Source organism: Zootermopsis nevadensis, unplaced genomic scaffold (genome assembly GCF_977971745.1).
Source record: "Zootermopsis nevadensis isolate Lab colony 2312 unplaced genomic scaffold, Znev_1.0 Znev_ptg000009l, whole genome shotgun sequence".
Classification (NCBI taxonomy): Eukaryota; Metazoa; Arthropoda; class Insecta; order Blattodea; family Termopsidae; genus Zootermopsis; species Zootermopsis nevadensis.
In genome coordinates, this window is record NW_028259141.1 from 1,144,516 (window position 1) to 1,164,716 (window position 20,201).

At 39.4% G+C, this 20,201-nt stretch overlaps 2 protein-coding genes and 1 long non-coding RNA gene across 8 annotated transcripts in view; 2 read left to right on the top strand and 1 right to left on the bottom strand.

The window, feature by feature from the left end:
- Window positions 1–1,594: 1,594 nt before the first annotated feature.
- On the top strand, window positions 1,595–15,188 carry LOC147874302 (uncharacterized). The gene is made up of 3 exons (XR_015534249.1): window positions 1,595–2,203; window positions 10,141–10,287; window positions 15,050–15,188. It is a non-coding gene; the product is annotated as an uncharacterized LOC147874302 (long non-coding RNA).
- LOC110837327 (solute carrier family 53 member 1) lies at window positions 4,997–19,803 on the bottom strand. 3 transcript variants are annotated; one of them, XM_022079313.2, is made up of 10 exons: window positions 19,643–19,803; window positions 18,101–18,254; window positions 17,583–17,839; window positions 17,181–17,442; window positions 15,024–15,391; window positions 13,877–14,024; window positions 13,227–13,361; window positions 11,033–11,202; window positions 8,927–9,060; window positions 4,997–7,427 (listed from the first exon to the last, which is right to left on the bottom strand). In XM_022079313.2, the coding sequence occupies exons 1-10, from the start codon at window positions 19,709–19,711 to the stop codon at window positions 7,184–7,186; spliced, it is 1,941 nt and encodes a 646-aa protein (XP_021935005.1). In that variant the 5' UTR covers window positions 19,712–19,803; the 3' UTR covers window positions 4,997–7,183. The 3 variants fall into 3 exon arrangements, with proteins under 3 accessions (XP_021935005.1, XP_021935004.1, XP_021935006.1); XM_022079312.2 differs by having other exon boundaries at window positions 13,227–13,421; XM_022079314.2 differs by lacking the exon at window positions 13,227–13,361.
- The window catches only part of LOC110837330 (ribosome assembly protein METTL17, mitochondrial), a 40,941-nt gene continuing 36,581 nt past the window's right edge, over window positions 15,842–20,201 (top strand). For 3 of the 4 annotated variants that reach the window (XR_015534243.1, XM_022079325.2, XM_022079324.2), the window contains exon 1: window positions 19,799–19,985. Coding sequence is in view for 2 of the 4 variants with exons in the window: in XM_022079325.2 (XP_021935017.2) it covers window positions 19,932–19,985 (54 nt within the window). In the remaining 2 variants the exon portion in view is untranslated. Of the gene's footprint in view, window positions 15,960–19,798; window positions 19,986–20,201 lie in introns of those variants that run through there. The other variant, XM_022079327.2, reaches the window with a different exon arrangement.

Below are 20,201 nucleotides of genomic sequence, written 5' to 3' on the forward strand. Positions count from 1 at the left end.
GGGTGATTAAGTCGAGAAGAATGAGATGGGCGGGACATGTAGCGCGCATGGATGGGACAAGAGGTGTGCACCGGGAAGCCTGAGGGGAAGAGACCGCTGGGGAGACCTAGACGTAGATGGGAGGATAATCTCAGGCGGGAGGAAGCCTGAGGGGAACAGACCTCTGGGGAGACCTAGACGTAGATGGGAGGAAGCCTGAGGGGAAGAGACCCCTGGGGAGACCTAGACGTAGATGGGAGGAAGCCTGAGGGGAAGAGACCCCTGGGGAGACCTAGACGTAGATGGGAGGATAATCTCAGGCGGGATCTATGGGAGATAGGAGTTGAAGGAAACTAGATTTTGTTGGCCCAGGACAGGGCTTTGGTTAATTCGGTGATGAACCTTCGGGTTCGGTAAGCCATCTAGTTAGTTAGTTAATCCATAAAAACCATGTCTGTGTATTTTAGAATGATGACTGTATAACCTTCATGAATTTTGTTGTCAGATGGGCCCTTTTCCTTCTTTACATAAATGTTTTTACCTTAACAGCTAAAATTTGTAAGTGAGAATGGCCTACATGTTTGAGGCTACACTCTGTAAACTTCCAAATGAACGTGAAGTAGAACGCTGTACAGATTATCAGGAACTTGATCTCATTCACAATGATAAATGGTACAGAAAATTTTAAATACAAATATTTATTTGTTTGTAGGTTGAATGTAACATTACATTTTACAGTGCAGTTCCAAAAACAATTACATATTTGTGTGCTTCATATAGGGATTGTACACAAATAATAATTTTAATTTTCTTATACAATTTTGGGTTTTGCTAAAGCAAAAATTGATGTCATTTGCTAGCATTCTAATATGTGCCTGCTGTGATGTAGTGGAATATTTCACCGTGTCTTTATCGCTTGTGTGATCTTGCTATTGTCAGATGTCTGCTATGTATTTCCATTAGTTTCCCCATTTACATATTTAAAGTGTCTCGGTCTGAGTGAAGAAAATGCGGTATCAGGATTCAGGAGTGATGAGCCAACTGTTTGGAACACGATTTTTCTGATCGGAACAGCTTGCAAATGATGGTACATGTAGGGCAGAAGTAATATTTGACAGGTACAAGGATTTTCAAGACCCAGTGCTGGGTTTCCTTGTAATGCAGCGCCTTATATCTAGGATTGTTCTCATTCAAGTGAATACTTCAAACCTTCCTCACTTAACTTCAGGTCGTATTACTGGAAGATCAAATCTGTACTGCCAGAAGTTTACATCTTGCAAGCATTTAGTAACCTAACCTATCACAGTGATTCTTAAATAAAGAGGTGAGTTTTCATTTCTTATATTTTGTATAGGGGGCACAAGAAGAGCTACTGGCTTAAGACAAACACTGATAGACATCTTTCATGTCTAAAGCAATGATTCAAAACCTATTTTTTCATATTATGATATGCTGATAATGAAACTGCCCCCTCCCCTTCACCCACGTACAAAGAATAGCAGAAGTTGGATCGTCTGTGAAAGCTAAGAAGTGTATGTGTGATACTTTGATGACCTCCACAACAGTAAAATTATTTGGCATATAAAATTAAAGAAAGAGAAGAAGTCTTTGTTCTAGGGTCCTAAAGAAACTAGGATATTGTAATTATAGATAACAATATCACAGCCTGTGTGCTGGAAAGATAAGAGAGGCAGCTGAGGGGAACTTTTGGTGCAAATAATACTCTAAAGCCCCAAATGTTCAAACTAGAAAACACACGAGCTATGTTGATACAGGCAACAGGAAGGGCAAGAGGTCTGGCATATCGCCGAACTTAAAGGGAACAAAAACATTGTTATAAATGGTTTTATAACAGAGTAGCCGTATGAAGTAAAACTATCAACTTGCAATTCAGGAAACAACTTGTTCGTGACCTTATCCTTGAGGGCAAGGTAGGGTTGTAAATGGAAAGAAGCTACGAAGAAGACCACATCACCCCAGATAAAACACACGAAACACTAAGTAATTAGTGAATACTCCTATGAGGACGTGGGCCTAGACTTGTTCATTGCTGTGTGATAAACATCGAAACACAGAAAAGTGACCGTCAAATGGTAGAATGTAATGGAGAAGAAAAGTTCGTTCAACCCAGGTGTTACTCTGTTTGAACCTATGTGCATATACAAGGTATTCTGCGTTTGTCAGAGGGAAAACAAAAGGTTATTCGATGCATTAACATTTTAAGGTAAGTTTATTGATAATATCACAATATATATTTGTTTTAAATATGAATAAAATTATAGCAAAAAATGTAAATACGTGTAATATTCCTTTCATTTTAAAGTAATATTGCGAAATGACAGCTTGAGGAACGGTTTCAAGTGACAAAGTAAACTTTACTTAAAATGTATATTATATTTTATTGTTGTGTGTGGGGTTTTAAGAAATATTCACTGTTTTATCAAAATACATGTAAATCGGTCCAGCAGAGGGTGGGTGGGTTTTAAGGGCTGGTATTTAAAGGTTAAATTTCCATGAACTGTGTTATTTATGTAGGTTAGCTTTGTATCAAGAGATTTGTATTTGCAATAACACTAGGAGTATTGACGGATACAAAATTATAAAGACTGCATTCGGAAAATGTGATCTCCAAAAAACAAGAACTCCCTTGTCTTGTTTGTTTTTCTTTCCTAAATTCTGAATGTCTCTAGAACAATCACTCAGATTGTTGATTTGAGAACACTGTATTGCACAGACTGTTAAGCATGAAATGAAATTGGAGAGAAGTAGAGGGTAAGGAAACAGGTGTGAGGTATTTCAGGACTCTATGAAACCATGCAACTGGAAAAATTGATGAAGAATGGGTGCAGTTTCAGCCAAGAATCGGCTAGGTACATTTTGAATGCATTTCATACTGGGATGTGATGCTAAGTGAAGTAACTGTTGTTCCACATGCCTCTTTACGCCTTAATATAAAGTAAATGATAAGCCTAAGAACTATGTCGTAGAGTTAACATAGGTCACTATGATCAAATTAAATGGATCTTATTTGTTAGTCTACTTTCATTTATTATTGAAAGAAGGCTTATATGGTCACCATTCTATGTATGTCCCCCTTTCAGTTTGTTGAAAGTACTGACTAATTTTTATGAAATTTGGTATGAACATTGTCATCAGAGACTACCCTAACCTCAAACAGTTGACTCCTGATTATTCAGGGGTGGATAAACCAGGGTCTGTCTGGTTAAATTAAAAATTAATTTAGGAAATGTGTTGTAAAAGATAGAATGTTTAAAAAGGAAGGAATAAGTATAACAGTGACATTATTTGACATATTAACATAAATCAGCTATTGCTAAATCCTGAAGTTTGTGACAATAGAAAACTGTTAAGTACTATTTGCTGTACTATTTAAAAAAATAGTTGGTATGCACTGTATTAAATTTTATATAAAATCCTTTCTGTTATTAATAAATCATTAAAAATTTGAGTAGTATATGGCCATAAATAAACTTATGTATTTGTTAGAATTGCATATTTCATTTCATTTTTGTGGATTATCCAAAGTTTCTGATTACCTTGTAAAATATATTTTCCAACCAACCTGGATAATCAAAGAGTCTACTGTATAATTTAATTCCTACAATCATTTGTGGACACTTGAACTTTTGAAGTGGAAGCAACACTTAAATGTATGATCTTAAAATTATATACAGCTATTGTTCAGGTAATTTGTGGTAAAATGTAAACAAATGACAGCTACACGAAACCTGTCCTTCGCTTCTGCTTTAATGAAGTTGATGTTTTGAGAACTATCTTTGTCATCATCCTGAGGGTACAGAAGAACTTCTGGTTCTTGAAACATTGGTGTTTTCTCTATTAAACCACCTGACACGGCCGACAGCCCAAGAAGAATTCATTATACTTTGTCGCCGTGAAAGCTTCGGATCATACATGACGATGATGATGATAAACAACAATTTCAGGCAATAAAGGAATTGATTTCAGTGCGTAAATAAGATACATATTACGGCAACATTTCTACGACTGGATGTCTGAGCAATAGGAGAATATTCATAAGTTTTACCTGGAATTGCTTGTTAGTACATTGCTACATCTTACATCGCTCCTGCTGCATATAACATAAGACACTGTGATTCGAAGGATCTGACATTTATCTGCTAGCATCACGACATGTTGGAAGTAAAGGACACGGCTAGGGTTCAATTTCTGAGAAGTGAAATTACATTCTTTATTACGGACAGTGTACATACATTGGAGAATGATATTAACATGGATCTTAGAGAAGGTGCGACAGATTTTGGGCATTTTAACCTTCAAGTTTGATATCAGGGAATATCTTGATTATCTGAATAACTACGAGGCTCGTCCTCAAAGTAAGTTTCCCTGGGGCCGTTTACAGAAACAAAACACAATTTCATGGAAATATTTATTGCAACAGATACAGCAAGTGTCCAGCTATTTTTCAACATATTCGCCACCGGAATTGAGACATTTGTCATACCGTGGGACCAACTTTTGAATACCTGTGTCGTAGAAGTCTGCCGCCTGGGATTGGAACCACTGTGTGACAACCATCTCCGCCTCTCTGTCATTCTCAAAACGCTGACGCTGACCGGACAGGAATTTCTTGAGGTGTAGAAAAAGATGGAAATCACTGGGAGCGAGGTCCGGGCTGTAGGGTGGATGATTAAACACCTCCCAGCTGAACTCCTGCAGGAGACTTGCTGTCCGTCGAGCCGTGTGCGGCCTAGCGTTATCACTGACCGCACTTCACAGTCGGCGGGAGCTGGAATAAGAACCTCCATCTTCAACAGCTGCAACGATGCTACTGTGAGAACGCGGGAAGTTCCGTTAGTGCATGCGCCATGCTACATCATTGCTCTATCACGTACGCACAGTCACTTCGCGCAATATAAGGTTTGCTAGCTGTGGGACGAGTGGGAAACTTACTTTGAGGACGCGCCTCGTATTACAGTGGACAGAGAAAAAGGTAAAAAAGTTGAGACAATACATGTGCACGAATAAACATACATATTTTTTATTATTATTTTAAGTTCATAAAACTTGGAAACTTTCTGTTTGCACTTGGCATGCCAAATGTTCGACTGAAATTCAACATAAGCCAGACAACAACGTAATTAAATAAATATAATTGTACACCAGTATCCTTTATGTGAGATCTACAAAAAAAATATAATAATAAATATAATGCAATGGGTCATGTTACAGTAATAGAAATGCTATTTATGTCACAGAGCATTCGATATGGTTTACGGACAACTTCAGGCAGTGGTTTCGAAACTTAACCATTACATAAATAGGAAAAAAAAGTAAAGCTTGTCCCACTACACACCATTTAGGTGCTTGGGCGGAGAGGAGTTACAGCTCCTACTCATTCTTAACCTCAGCACTAGATGGGGGTTGTGTGGAATAGCATCACACCCCCAGCTGCAATACTTTGTTCATAATTTAAGTAATGTAGCATTAAATTATATGAATAATTACAGGATATATAAAATAAATAATAATGGCATCTTCAATATTGGATGCAACAAAATATTTGGTACAATATTATATTAACTTCTGGTATAAATAATGAAGTATATTCAGAGTTTAAAGATTCAAATTCAGATCCGTGATAGAACAAAGCCATCGGAGGAAAATCTCCCACATCACAAGTGGTTTCAGGACAGTTACATTGAGGAAATTTTTTCAGCATGGTAAATCTCTAACTGAGGGCCAAAGCTGTGCTAGATCACTGGCTGGTTAAGTTTATTATATACCTTAGAGAAAGTCTGATTGATGCATGGTTCATTTAACACTTTATCAATCTGCATATGTAATAACAGTATCAAATTACAAATGAATGACGAATACTGAAATAATGTAGAAGTGGCCATGGCCTACTTATGGTATTTCATGCAGGCACTTTAGAAATCCATAACAAGCTCAGTCACTGTATCCATCCTCCCAGCTGAGATCCTAATCCCACATACAAAGTAGGAATGCTGTCAATTTCTCCGCAGTGTTCAGTGTGGGTGAACTCGGAGAGTAACGTACCCCCTACCACTCTGCCGACAAATGAAATCTCATCTGGATTATTATCTTGACTGACATTTGCTATGGTTTTTTAGTTATGGCTGCCCTCTTTTCTAATAATTATACCTACTCTCCATTTACAATTAAATTTCAAGGTCATCTGATGCTATGTAACACATGCAGCAGAAAAAATGTCGTCAAATAAGCCAAGACTCAATGAACGCTGAACCAAGATTGTGAAGAAAATACTAATAATAAAACCATGAGACAGCGTCTTTAACCATTCAAATCTTCTGTGAAAATTCTCTATCTGAAAAGTGGATGAACTAAGTATACAGTGCAAACAAGAGTCTTTTCAGTTCCATTATAATTCTTTGTGGCACAAGAGAAGAATTAAGAAGTACTTCAGGACTCTGCACTATTATTTTCTAAAATTATTCTCTGACCAACGAAGAAGTATTGAGGAGAGTCAACGAGCAAAGACACGAAGGAAAGCTAACTGGCTGGGACATATTATGAGAAGGAATGGATTAATGAGTGATATCACCGAAGGCCAGGTTGAAGGAAAGCGAGGACTGGGAAGAAGACTGATACAGCTAACCAACGACCTTAAACAAGGAAAGAAGATGACGTTCCAGGAATTAAAGCGAGAAGCCGAGAATAGGGAAAACTGGAGAGCTCTTTTTGGGCAGAGCAATGGACCTGTCGTAAGACAGAACACTTAATAATAATAATAAGCAATGAAGTATCGTCAGAAAATCAGCTATGCAAGAATGGAGTTACTATCAAACATTTCAGAAACTGCCTCTGCCTCCATTATCAGGGTTGATGTGACGCACGATGCAACAGCCCACTTAGCTCTAAGAGCAAACCCTCGGGGACCGGAGGGCACTTGGGCAGTGAGTCAGTCACACACGATCCATGTGGTATAACCTAACCTAAGCTATCACTGGCCCTTCCTTCTGTTGACTTTTGATGGTTGTAAGTTGTGTTTAACAGTCTGTTAAAATAAAAGTAACATTCAACAGAATGGATTTTAACTTTAAAATAGCATTGTAGCTTAATTGGGGAGATGTCGTCATTTAACGTCACAAAAAACATCAACTTGCAACTCCATTTCAGAATAAAATGTGGAGAACAGCGAGTTTATACTGTGACTGATCTAACTATCGGGATCGTCTGTCGACTCTCCTTCTAACAAAAGACGCTGGTCCTCCTTCTTCTTGGCTAAACCGTGCTTCTTCTTACGCCTGTTGATAACTCCATCTTCATCGTCCATCATTCGGATTATCTGAATCTGATCAGACGTGTCCATGGGCGCCACAGAGATATCTCGTACTGCTCGAAACTTGCCGCAGTTGTTGAGGTGTTCGTTCTCCAGTCGAAAGAAGTTCCACACGAAACGTCTAGAAAATACGATATACATGGTATTACACATTTATACAGTGTCTGGCGATGATATTCTGCCTTTAATCAACTATTCATTCACATTATCCACGCGTTGTTAAACTACGAACAGATTTATTTTTCCCCACGTAACTTGCAGTTTGGGTTAAATTATGGTGCTTTTACTAATGTATGAGAATTTCTCTATGCACACCCCAATTTTTACTTCAGTTGTCAGAAAAAAGTAAAAAGAAGTACAAAAACTGAATTAATTATTTGCACAGGACGACTACTAGGACCAAGAACATGCAACGAAGTTTCTCACGATGGCCGATAAAACCATAATAGCATGAATAAAGAAAATTCTTAGATCAGCTTCAGGTCTGTTTCCATTGCCATGTGAATTGATGTAATCATCATCAATGTGCCAAAATACGAGGAGCGTCCTCAAAGTAAGTTTCCCACTCGTCCCACGGCTAGCAAACCTTATATTGCGCGAAGCGACTGTGCGTACGTGATAGAGCAATGACGTAGCATGGCGCATGCACTAACGGTACTTCCCGCGTTCTCACAGTAGCATCGTTGCAGCTGTTGAAGATGGAGGTTCTTATTCCAGCTCCCGCCGACTGTGAAGTGCAGTCAGTGATAACGCTAGGCCGCACACGGCTCGACGGACAGCAAGTCTCCTGCAGGAGTTCAGCTGGGAGGTGTTTAATCATTCACCCTACAGCCCGGACCTCGCTCCCAGTGATTTCCATCTTTTCCTACACCTCAAGAAATTCCTGTCCGGTCAGCGTCAGCGTTTTGAGAATGACAGAGAGGCGGAGATGGTCGTCACACAGTGGTTCCAATCCCAGGCGGCAGACTTCTACGACACAGGTATTCAAAAGTTGGTCCCACGGTATGACCAATGTCTCAATTCCGGTGGCGAATATGTTGAAAAATAGCTGGACACTTGCTGTATCTGTTGCAATAAATATTTCCATGAAATTGTGTTTTGTTTCTGTAAACGGCCCCAGGGAAACTTACTTTTGGGACGAACCTCGTAAATCAACCTCACAGCCATCTAAACTGTTTAAGAATGAACTTTGTGTGGAAATATTTTTCTCTCTCTCCAGTCTTGGATGCAACTTTCACTTGCATAAGACTTTCTGCCTGCAGACACAATTTTCCCATTTGATTTGCGTCTCTTAAAGTCTTGTTCAATTCTTGTCACGCGTGTAACAAGACACCAATACATGAACAGAGATCCTCATTTCTGTTTGGCAAGATCTTTATCTCCGTCGTCCACTGTGGCCATTCAACACCACTATTCTACACGCATTTCTTATTTCCCCACAATCTCAGTTCATCATATTAATGCCATAATACTATAAGAATTTTAAATCATAAAACCATAAAATATGCAATATCTTCTATTTCTGACTTAAGTCATTGCACTTAGGAACAAATATTTTATTTAGCACTTTGATCTCCTTCCATGTTAAACAATTATTAAACCATTCTAAGTGATACAGACCTGAAAACTTCTAAGGGTGACAGAATACAAATCATGATGTCACCATGAACATAACCCATTGAAGTCAGAGATAAGTTGACAGCCCAGCCAAACCGCAAGATGAAATCCTCCACAATTGCAAAGTAATAGTAACCCTGAAGGAGGGAAGAAAGAGAACAAATTCTGAATTACAAACAGTTCTGAATGAGTTGATGAAATACTCTCAGGCTACAAGACGTGCCAGGTGGCTGAACAGCGAACAAACCAAATCTTGTGCTTGTCCCGTGCCGTAGCCGCGCGGTCTGAGGCATCATGCTTCAGACCGGCGATACGGAATGCGCGCTGGTTCGAGTCTCGGGGGAGAAGAAATTTTCTCATGAGCTTTCGACCGGTGCCAACCCAGCATCGTGAGGAAATTGGGGAGCTACAATGAGTAGCGTAATCCGGTCAGGAAAGCTAGCAATGGCTGGGGGTTCGTCGTGCTGACCACATGTCATCCTTTATCTGGTTGGATGATCGTTCACCTTAGCTTAGGCATGTGAACGTGAGGCCAGCAGTCAAGCTAGTCGGCTTAGGCTCTCTGGAGCTGTTACGCCACGGATTTAATTTGATTTTAAATCTTGTGCTTACATTTCGAGAACTATCTCTGTTCTCATCCTCAGAGATGGTTCTCGAAACGTTTGCAGAAGATTTGGTTTGTTCAATCGTTCAGCCACCTGGCACGGCTTGTAGCCCGAGAGTATCAACTTCAGTCGCCATGAAAGCTTCACGTCATACATTTCTGAATGAGATTTTAGGTTCTCACAGTATGAAGATATATGAATGTATGAGTATGAAGATGGCTGTCTTCTGGTTTGTTGCACCAAGCAGGGTGGTAAAAGTTTATTGACGTTTCAGAGGCGCTTGCAGCCTCTGTCGTGATGATGGGGGCAGCAAGCGTCTGCATGGCGCAGCTGCCGTCTCCAGCAGTTCTGAAGTCTCATATGCGCTACCCCCCATCCTTTCTCTCATAAATGTCCAGAGTAATGTAAAGTCTGTCTGAAAGGGAGACAGACTCACAGCATGACAAATCAGCAGTGTTATCACATTTTAACATAGCATAAGAAATGGCACACTGACCAAATTTTACTGCAAGGTACAGTGTATTTCTAATGACGGAACACCTACAGTGTTCAGATCGAGATCTTCTGGGTTACTGTGCCTTGTAGAATTATGGTTGTATACTAATGTTTCAGAGGTTGAAGCAGGCCATAACTGCAGATATCATCAACCTGAGTCATGATATCCTGCTAAATGATACCAGAACCCTGGCCTAGAAAACAAGACGCATGGACAGGATCAAGCAATATGGACCGTGCCCCAGCTGAACGTGTTAAGACAAGGTGGGTTCTCCCCAAACAGGCCGTGAAAGCCTCTTATCCACTCAAACCCTGGTCATCCAACATGAACCAACTCACTATACTGACTGAGCTACTGTGGCCCCTGGGATCGAACCTGGGACCTTTTGAACACAGGAGTACAGCCAACTATGGAAACGTAATGTATATCGTATGTATCTCAGGCGACGGATAATGTGCAACATCATATTAATACATCGAATCAACAGTATCAGAGGTTTAAGTGGTGGTAGAAATCTGGGTTGTCATCTTCCGGGTAATGGGATTGTATAGTCACGTAGTTGTTACCGATGGGACTCTGGAAATGTAAGCAACAGCTTCCGCCGAAATGATGGCGGCTACATACAAGGTTACGCAGCATCCCAACCCAGAAGACCACAGTCCCTTAGAGAATCGCAACATTATCAGTTAATACAATTTCAGAAAAACAGATGGGGTCTGGCATTCTCCATGTACCTGAAGTAGAGGCAACAGATTACACCCAGGAATGTCCGAACTAGTCTGTGCCTTATCCTCAATCCACAACATCCCCTCTTAATGATAGTATTCATCACTATTCCTGTGCTGTTACTCAGTCAGCTTCTCACTCCAGCCACATTTACCCCCCTCTAGGAACCGAGGCGGCACGAGAGCTTTTTAGGATCTGCTGGAGACGAGAAACCTCGTAATCCCGTACCCCAATACTTACTGAGTGAACGTCTCAACTCGTTAATTTCTAGCGACTACTTACAGTTGATGAGTAGACTATCTCCTCTCGCAAATATTTGTTATCTCCTGCCTTCTTATCAAGCAAGCCCCAGTCCATCTTGATGTCCCATGTGTATGCATAACAAGAGCTTAGTACGGAGGCCATCACCAACATGTAAAAGTATGGATTTTCTGATGTTACTTGATACTTGTCTGAGCACAAATGAGAAAACAGGTTAGTGTGATAAGTCATGAGGTAGTAACAGAATATAAAATATATTAAACTTAAATTCCCCTAAGTGAGCTACTAAAAATAGCAACAGTTGTGTACTGAGATCTCTAACATACAGAACTAGACAGCCAACCAAGAACTAGTAAGTAGAAAAGTCTGAAGGTTTTCAACACTGTAAATATCAACATCAACGATTGTCCTGAGCCAGTTCGATCTTCACGACCCAAATATAAGATATCCATTTTTGGCATGTTTCCACCACAAAGCTGCAAAAATTCACATATTAGCTTCGCCATGTCTGCCTGCCCACACGAAATAACCCAAGAAGTGCTGAACAGCTTTTCGTTAATTCAGTGTTGGTGAATTTTACCAACATTCCAATTTTGGTTAAAACTGAATAGCTGTAGACATTACATGACGACCTACATGCATTTATGTGTGAGAACATCCAGCATAAGTTGCTAAATATTAACAACAAAAAATATTTTATACAAAACTTTTGCAGAAAAATTAAACATATTTTATGCTCAAGATATTTTTTCTGCAAGTCTTATGGTTTTCAAGATAATTAAATGAAAGGGATTTCTGATACTGTGTCATATCATACCTCAAGAACCAGTGAACAGATTTTCACTAAATTCTATACCAGTGACCCTTCCGCAGTTGCCCCACCTGTCTTTGGCTGTCATCCGAAGTTGGCATTCATGCATTGAAAATCTACAGGCAATAATAGAGCAAACATGCCAGAACTCTTATGCTATGCATACATTTCCTAACTTCTTATATTAATATCCTAAGTAGCCACCAAGATGTTCCACTCCAAAATTCCACAAACATTTATTGTTTTTCCATCTAAGCTAAATGTGCTTCTCCCTGTAACTCTGTTCATTTAACTACCCCAACAAAATTCCAACACATGGATATACCTTTGACTGTGTGTCAGACGCGTTAATATCGTTCTTCAGCGCTAGAGAATTATTGTACATAAATTAAGTGGGATCATCCAATAGGGCAGGTTTGTACGATTCTAACGAAGGGAGAATATTTTTTTGTGATGTAAAAAATCTAGTATGTTACAAAAATTAATTTTCATCCAAAAGTAATTTCCCAATGTAGACAGCTCTTTCTGGTAAACTCTGTACAGCAAAGTTCAACCACTTAAAATTTTCTAAGTCCCAAACCAGAAATGACACAGCTGGCGTCATAATATCAGTCATTCAAATCATTCATAATCCCTTTGTATGTGGATTTTCTGTGCCTTCCGTTGTCTGCAACGATTTACGAAAACATCTGGTAATCAAATACGCAAATACGTCCGCCTAATTTGAATAGAGATGTCAATTTCACCGAGTCCTCGAAAAGCAAAATAGAAGTGAAAGCTGTGTTTAAGCTTGTAGACCAGCTGGCACGGTAGAGGACTCATAATAATGAAAAAATCATGTTTGTAAGTTTGAATCCCAATGTCTGCAATGAAGAAATTCTCCGATATGTCTTCACCTTAAACAATTTCAGCTCTCTCATTTTCTGCTGTGTACCAATGCAGGCTTACAGGATCGTAAAACAGAACGTTTCGTGCATCTTTTGTGGCAATGCTGCTCACAATTCCCAATGCAATATTCTGTTACTCAGAGAAAAATGATGGTACAGAAAAATATGATGATTGATTTTTCAGTTTATATGACTTTTATGAACCGTACATCGTTGCCTGTATGCGGTACAGCCCACCACATATCACAATAGCATGCCGCTAACCCCAAAGTTAAAATACGGCCACCAGCCCCACAGCGCAGGTGTTCTAATCCCATATTCTGATACAATAAAGCTGAAGAGGTCATAGAGTATTAAAAAAGAAATAGTTATGAACAGTGAATTGGGGAGGATCAAAATTGAAAAAGCTCATGCCTTTAATTACAGTTTTGGATGTATTAATAGATCTGGTCCATTAGAGTCATGCAAGAAAATGATTGAAAGCAGATATTCCTGTGGAAGTATAATGCTTACCAACCTCCGTGTGTCAAATTCAGCGTGCTAAACAGCATGACAAAGAAAGAGGTGGCATATTTCCCAGCATTCACAAGATGAGGAAAAGCTTCCTTTGTGTCTCTGTAACGCCGCAAGCACTGCGCAAATCTCCACCAAGCTGGCAGACAGCCGACCAACGGGCGTATTATATGAGTATAATCATCACAAACATTTATATCTGTCAAAAAGTTAAACATGAAACATCGGACAGTAACTGACGAGTGCGGTTCCAAAACTCAGTCAGTCCGTTCCTCGCATTTTCCAGCTAGGTGTAGTTCTTGTTAGTTGGTTTTGAGGTTCTTACGGCGGTGAGTCTGAAGATGGCTGTCTTCTGGGTTGTCGCAGTCTGGTAGAAGTTTACCGACGTTTCAGATGCCCTTGATGCCTCCAACATCAGGGCAATGAATCACCCTGATGATGGTGGCAGGAATGGCCTCTGAAACGTTGGTAAACTTCTACCAGACTGCAACAACCCAGAAGACAGCCATCTTCTTCCTAAGTTCTGCTTCAAGGAAGTTTATTTTCCCACAACGTTCTTAAATTCACTAAGTGAGTTTTAGAACTTCAGTCTTCAATTAAAGGTGTGTATATGTCACAAGATACTTGATGAAGTAATTAAATGCAGTTTCTTACCATTTGCAACCATCCAGTTGTCATTTGCCAGGTAGAAACATATAAAATACTGAAAGTCGACAAGAACTATGACCAAACTATTCAACTGGTCAGCCAGCCAGAAGTCAGCAAAGTTGACATAGAACAAGGGAGCTAAAACTATTCGACCCTGCGAACAGAGAATCACAACGCATTATACAAATGTTGTTCTTCGTAAGCAGGTTTTTTTTTTTTGCAAAACATATAAATATCATCACAAACTATCTCTACGAGTCTTCTAAAATTTATTACATTAGGAATGTGTAACAGATTTTATACGAGGCGCGTCCCAAAACTAAGTTTCCCTAGGGCCGTTTACAGAAACGAAACACAATTTCATGGAAATATTTATTGCAACAGATACAGCAAGTGTCCAGCTATTTTTCAACATATTCGCCACCGGAATTGAGACATTTGTCATACCGTGGGACCAACTTTTGAATACCTGTGTCGTAGAAGTCTGCCGCCTGGGATTGGAACCACTGTGTGACAACCATCTCCGCCTCTCTGTCATTCTCAAAACGCTGACGCTGACCGGACAGGAATTTCTTGAGGTGTAGGAAAAGATGGAAATCACTGGGAGCGAGGTCCGGGCTGTAGGGTGAATGATTGAACATCTCCCAGCCGAACTCCTGCAGGAGACTTGCTGTCCGTCGAGCCGTGTGCGGCCTAGCGTTATCACTGACCGCACTTCACAGTCGGCGGGAGCTGGAATAAGAACCTCCATCTTCAACAGCTGCAACGATGCTACTGTGAGAACGCGGGAGGTGCCGTTAGTGCATGCGCCATGCTACGTCATTGCTCTATCACGTACGCACAGTCGCTTCGCGCAATATAAGGTTTGCTAGCTGTGGGACGAGTGGGAAACTTACTTTTGGGACGCGCCTCGTATATGCACAAATCCGATACATTTCTAATTTTTCAGAAAATGGCTATTAAGAGCTATGCTGAACTCGTATGATGTTTCAGAAAAAAAACAGTGATTTGTAAATTTCTGGAATTAGGGGACAACATGATACAAAGTTTTTGCATTACATACAAACTTACTAATTTCTTGCAAAATCACTGAAAAATTACATAGTTTATTCACTGGATCCCCAAAATGTTTATTAAAGGTAAAATGACTTACCAGAACTTTCAATGCCCAAAATCTAGCTTCGTGTCGGAAAGTCTTGGTTGGGTTCAGGATGAAAGCAGCCATGATCGTAATGAGAGCTAATGGATTGACATATGGTGGGATACTTAGAGAAGCACTATACAAGAAGCTGAGGACACTAAGAGCCCACACAACCCCAAATATTGACGCTAGTTCCATGATGTGCTGCTCGGAGAGGTGATTGCGGGGATCCAGCTCAAATATGAGCACGTGATTAACTCCAGATGATCTCCAGCCATATACATTGATACCCATGAGGAACAAAAACTCAACAATGAGCAGTGGACCTCTGTATAGACGAAATACAATCCTCCAGTCATCTCGTGAGCGATGAAAGATACCTGAGTATAAAATAAAATATAAGATTAATAAAATGTGGTCTTCGGAAAATTGGACATAACTTTCACCATTACAAAACAAATTAATAACAATTTAATATTCACCAGAATTGACGATCAGTATTGATAAATATGGTAAAAAATGTAAAGCTGTCCCGCTATGCGCCATGTAGGTAACCTCGGCACTAGTATCCATGATAAATATGGTCGATCTTTATATTAGAAACATCTAATACAGATTCCACAGAGTTAGAAAAAAAATACTATGTTTTCATTGTACAAACGTCTGTATAACAAAGGTGACTTCAAATGAAAAACTTAAAATTTGCCCTATAGAGGTTTAAAAAAAAATATATGCATTTTTTTATTAGTTATATAGTTCATTAGCATTAAGAAAAAAATTAAATTAAACATTTTTACTTCATTTCATAATCTTTGACAATTTCTTTCCAGTTTCCTGGTGTCAACATCTACAACCAAGGGTCTATTATCTTTGACACTAAGAAACAACAACAGAAACAAAGAATTTTAAAGGGATGAAAGGAAGAAATTGCTCTTGTGAAAAGGAACGGTAATGTACAAGAAACTAATGCTTTGTAAAATGTACAGAAAATTTGCAGAACTAAAAAATCTGATAAAAATGTCTCATTGCCAGAACAAAGTAAACATCCACTGATTTATAAATATAAAATATTAATATGAGTACTACAGAATGCCAAGCAGTAACGCTCTGTAACAGAATCTGAGATGAAGATTTCTGTCTTCTGGGTTGTTGCACTGTGTAGTCTGGTCGATGTTAACCAACGTTTCAGAGGTCATACTGCCTCCATCATCATCGCCCTGATGGCGGAGGCAGTATGACCTCTGAAACGTTGTTCAACATCGACCAGACTACACAGTGCAACAACCCAGAAGACAGAAATCTTCATACTCTGATGACGGAGGCAGTACGACCTCCGAAACGTTGTTCAACATCGACCAGACTACACAGCGCAACAACCCAGAAGACAGAAATCTTCATACTCATCGCCCTGATGATGGAGGCAGTATGACCTCCGAAACGTTGTTCAACATCGACCAGACTACACAGCGCAACAACCCAGAAGACAGAAATCTTCATACTCTGATGACGGAGGCAGTACGACCTCCGAAACGTTGTTCAACATCGACCAGACTACACAGCGCAACAACCCAGAAGACAGAAATCTTCATACTCACCGCTGTGAAAACCTCAAATCTTACAGAATCTGAGATACTCTACAGTTGAAATTATAATATGGAATATGTAAAATGTTACTGATTCTAAGCAGTGTATTGTAGTAGACTCAGGGGACAGATAGATACAAAAGGCTCATGAATTTAAATTTTGATCCAAATTGATGAGAGGGAATAAACATAAGGCCTGTGTGTGACACAAGGATTAGGGAGACACTAATTGGAATATAGGTGGCAAATAAACTTTTATAAAGGAAGAAAAGTAAAGCTGCCCCACTACATGCCATGTAGGTGCTTAGGGAGAGACATGGTATAGCTTCTACTCATTCTTAACCTTGGCACTAGATAGGGGTGAGTGGTCAGCGTCACTCCCAGGCTGCACTTGTTTTACCCTCCAGAAAGGACTCCCAGTACGCATCGGACAGGAAGCTGGGTGGGCCTCAGAGCCCATCTGGATGCACACACTAAAGGAAAAATCCTCTGCCCCTGTTGGGGATGAATCCCTGGTCGTCCAGTTCATAGTCGGTCACGAAACTGACTGAGCTAGGCCGGCTCATATATAAAGAAATAACCTAACCTGACAGCACGACCGCAATGAGAAGCACAATAAAAGAGCCTGAGAACAGCCCGACTTTGAAGGTGGTCCAGGGACTCTGCTGCTCGCCCAGAGGGGGTACTCTCAGTCTTTTCATTGCCCTCTGACGATCTCCACCCTCCAGATCCTGCGTCACCGTCGACTCTGTTTCACGGATCAAACGGTCAATATCTTTACTGGTATTGAAATGAGATGATTCCACATTCTCTGTTCTCCAACGAGCACCGACATCAACGTTCAGTAACTGCAAAGACAAATCTTACACAATATATTAGCTTCATTTTGTACGCACGCACGCATAATAAAAGCATTGCCTCCTTAAACAGTGGCTGTTGCATTCTTTACTACAATTCTAAGTTAAATTTTAATTTATTTTATATTAACCTTGTCGTGTTTCTTCAGTATCTTGCGAAAACCAGTGAAGTTGAGGGTCTGATAATTTTGAAGCAGAATTAGACTCAAATAAAATTCACTGAATGCCAGCTTCAGCTCCTGGATTTTTCGGGCTGGAACATCTCGTTTGCGCAAGATGTTCGGTCCGTGTCGTAGTAAGCCTTCCTTCCCGTGAAATTCCTCATCTTGTGCCTCACTCAACTCACTGCTCAGATTTGCAAATTTTCGAGTCGCTTCTGCAAGTTTCTCTGCACACGCAAAACAAAACGAGGAACACAAAATAAATGGTTATCATTCTTTAAACTGTTAACCGTATAAATCTCATTTAGGAGCAAGTTAATGATGATGATGATGATCCGGAATACATATCTTTGAATCCTGGCCCTATTTATGTAGCATAAGTTGTTTTTATGAAACACCTCCACCTCCTATCACGTTTTATTTCCTGCATAAACCACTTTAACTTACATAATGCAGTTGGTCAATTTACTGTCATTTACTCAACATACCTGAATAAAATGTATTAATCTTGGCCAACTCTCTATCACAGTAATGGAAGAACTGTTCGTCAAATTTCGCAAAGTAGCGCGTTAGGACTTCAGGCTCTATCAGCTCTGCTGAAGGGGCCTGTTCAACAGCTGCATAGAGCATTGCCTTCATCTCCTATAAATAAAGTTTGAACTGATTCAAAACAGTGCTTGAAAGTAATTCAGTTCTAAAGGGTTTTGACGACGGTAGATTACACTTAAAATTATTCATTGTCAGGACTTTTTTCTTCCATCGTCTGTTCTTTAAAATTATTGAACAATTTATATTGTCCAGTGACAGAGACTAGCTCTTTCTAAGGGACCTAACAGAGTAGGTATACCTCTCTCCTGAAGACGGAGACAGAACCAGCCTCCGAAACGTCGTGGTTTTAAAGAACAGACGATATAGAAAGTCCTGACAATGAATACTTCTGTCCTGTACATTTATAATTATTGACACTTTCTTCAAAAACTGATTGGGTCCAGGCAAAGTTAACAGCTTTTGTACCACTATTCACCAGTAGCGTATAAATATAAATTTTATAAGAGTAATAAGAATTGTGCATTTACTAGTATGTCAAGATTTACTGTTGTCCAAGAATGAGTTTAAATGTTGAAAAACTGAAAATAAGAAATGACTAAAGTCAGGTAAGAACAGAATATGCTCCTCCACCAATCACAGATTTCTAGTATCAGTTTTTTTCGATTTCTGTCCAGTTTTGTCAACAGTGATGTGTAGGAAGGATTTGAAGGAACCTCAAGTCTTACAAGGATTTGAGGTTTTCATGGCAGAGAGTCTGAAGATGGCTGTGTTCTGGGTTGTTGTGTCTTGTAGTCTGGTAGGTGATGAATCATCACCCTGATGACCTAAGGACCTCTGAAACGTTGGTAAACTCTTACCAAACTGCATGGTACAACAACCCAGAAGACAGCCATATTCTGCAATGTTAAGTTTTGTCTTATGTTCACATGGAGAGAATAAGTGGCTTCTATACCAAGAAACCTACATTTGCTGGAAGCAGGTTGTTAGCGCATGCAGTATTCTAGCTTCCAGATTACCATTGTGATATATCCTTTTTTAAATACCTTTTATATTTCATATCATTTATATTTTTCAAACATATTACATATGGTACAGTTCATATTTCGTGAAACAACAGGCAGCTTGGTATCCTACTGTGAAGATGGAAGCAGTACATTTCTATGAAATTGTAACTACCTACAAGACTACATGGTATTACAACCTAGAAGACCACAGTCAGAATGTTTGGCTTTACTAAGTGGCACAGAATTATGAAGGGGCTACCATGATTTAATGAACAGCTGATGGATATTATGATTAGAAAATCACGGTTAAAATATTTTCAGCACAGATGCTATTTATGCAGTTATACATGGTCAGATTATATTACAAGTTACGAAAATCAGAAGCTTCAAATTTAAATCAGTCGCGTGCGATAACACAATAAAAACAAAATACTTTTGCCAATCATAAAAGTTTTAGGTTATAGTAATTATGTTTACCTCGTAATTAATGTATTGCTTTCTCCATTCTGGAGTGATGTGTGCAGACAGATGCTCTGCAAACTTCATTGTATTGGTCTTTGGCAAGCTAGTTAATTAAAATATTTACATATTACTACTGTATTTCGTCTTCTGCCAAGCAAAACGACTCCATTGTAATCACAGATTATACCGGAATTACAGATGTCCTAGCTTTATGTGTAAGATTATTCTGTGAATTCGATGTCTGAGCTTCGTGAATACATGTGAGGTAAAGAAGAAAAGTTCTGAAGCGAAACAAGGCTAAAATATGAAGATTAATTATAACTTCTTAGCCTTATCATTATTTGGAAATATTAGAAAGGTAATATTTAGTAATGTTTTACATGATCAGAACGAAATCATGATTCTAGGTTATGTGGGACAGACGTTTGTATTTCCAATTAGACCAGATTTGTGCGAAATTGGATGTACAATAATAACTGATGAGCCGGTAAAGGGCATTTTACGATACGGGTAGTGTAAGAATGGTATAGTTAGCACACATGCTTCGTATCTTGCCCTGAAGAAGGCTATTTTG

Bases quoted from the DNA above. Each gene is read 5' to 3' on its own strand.
- LOC110837327 (XM_022079312.2), bottom strand. From the start codon at position 19,711: ATGAAGTTTGCAGAGCATCTGTCTGCACACATCACTCCAGAATGGAGA. The intron at 17,840-18,100 runs GTATGTTGAGTA...TTGCGTGTGCAG, and splicing joins GATTAATACATTTTATTCAG to AGAAACTTGCAGAAGCGACT. The intron at 7,428-8,926 runs GTCTGTATCACT...CGTATTTTCTAG, and splicing joins TCACCCTTAGAAGTTTTCAG to ACGTTTCGTGTGGAACTTCT.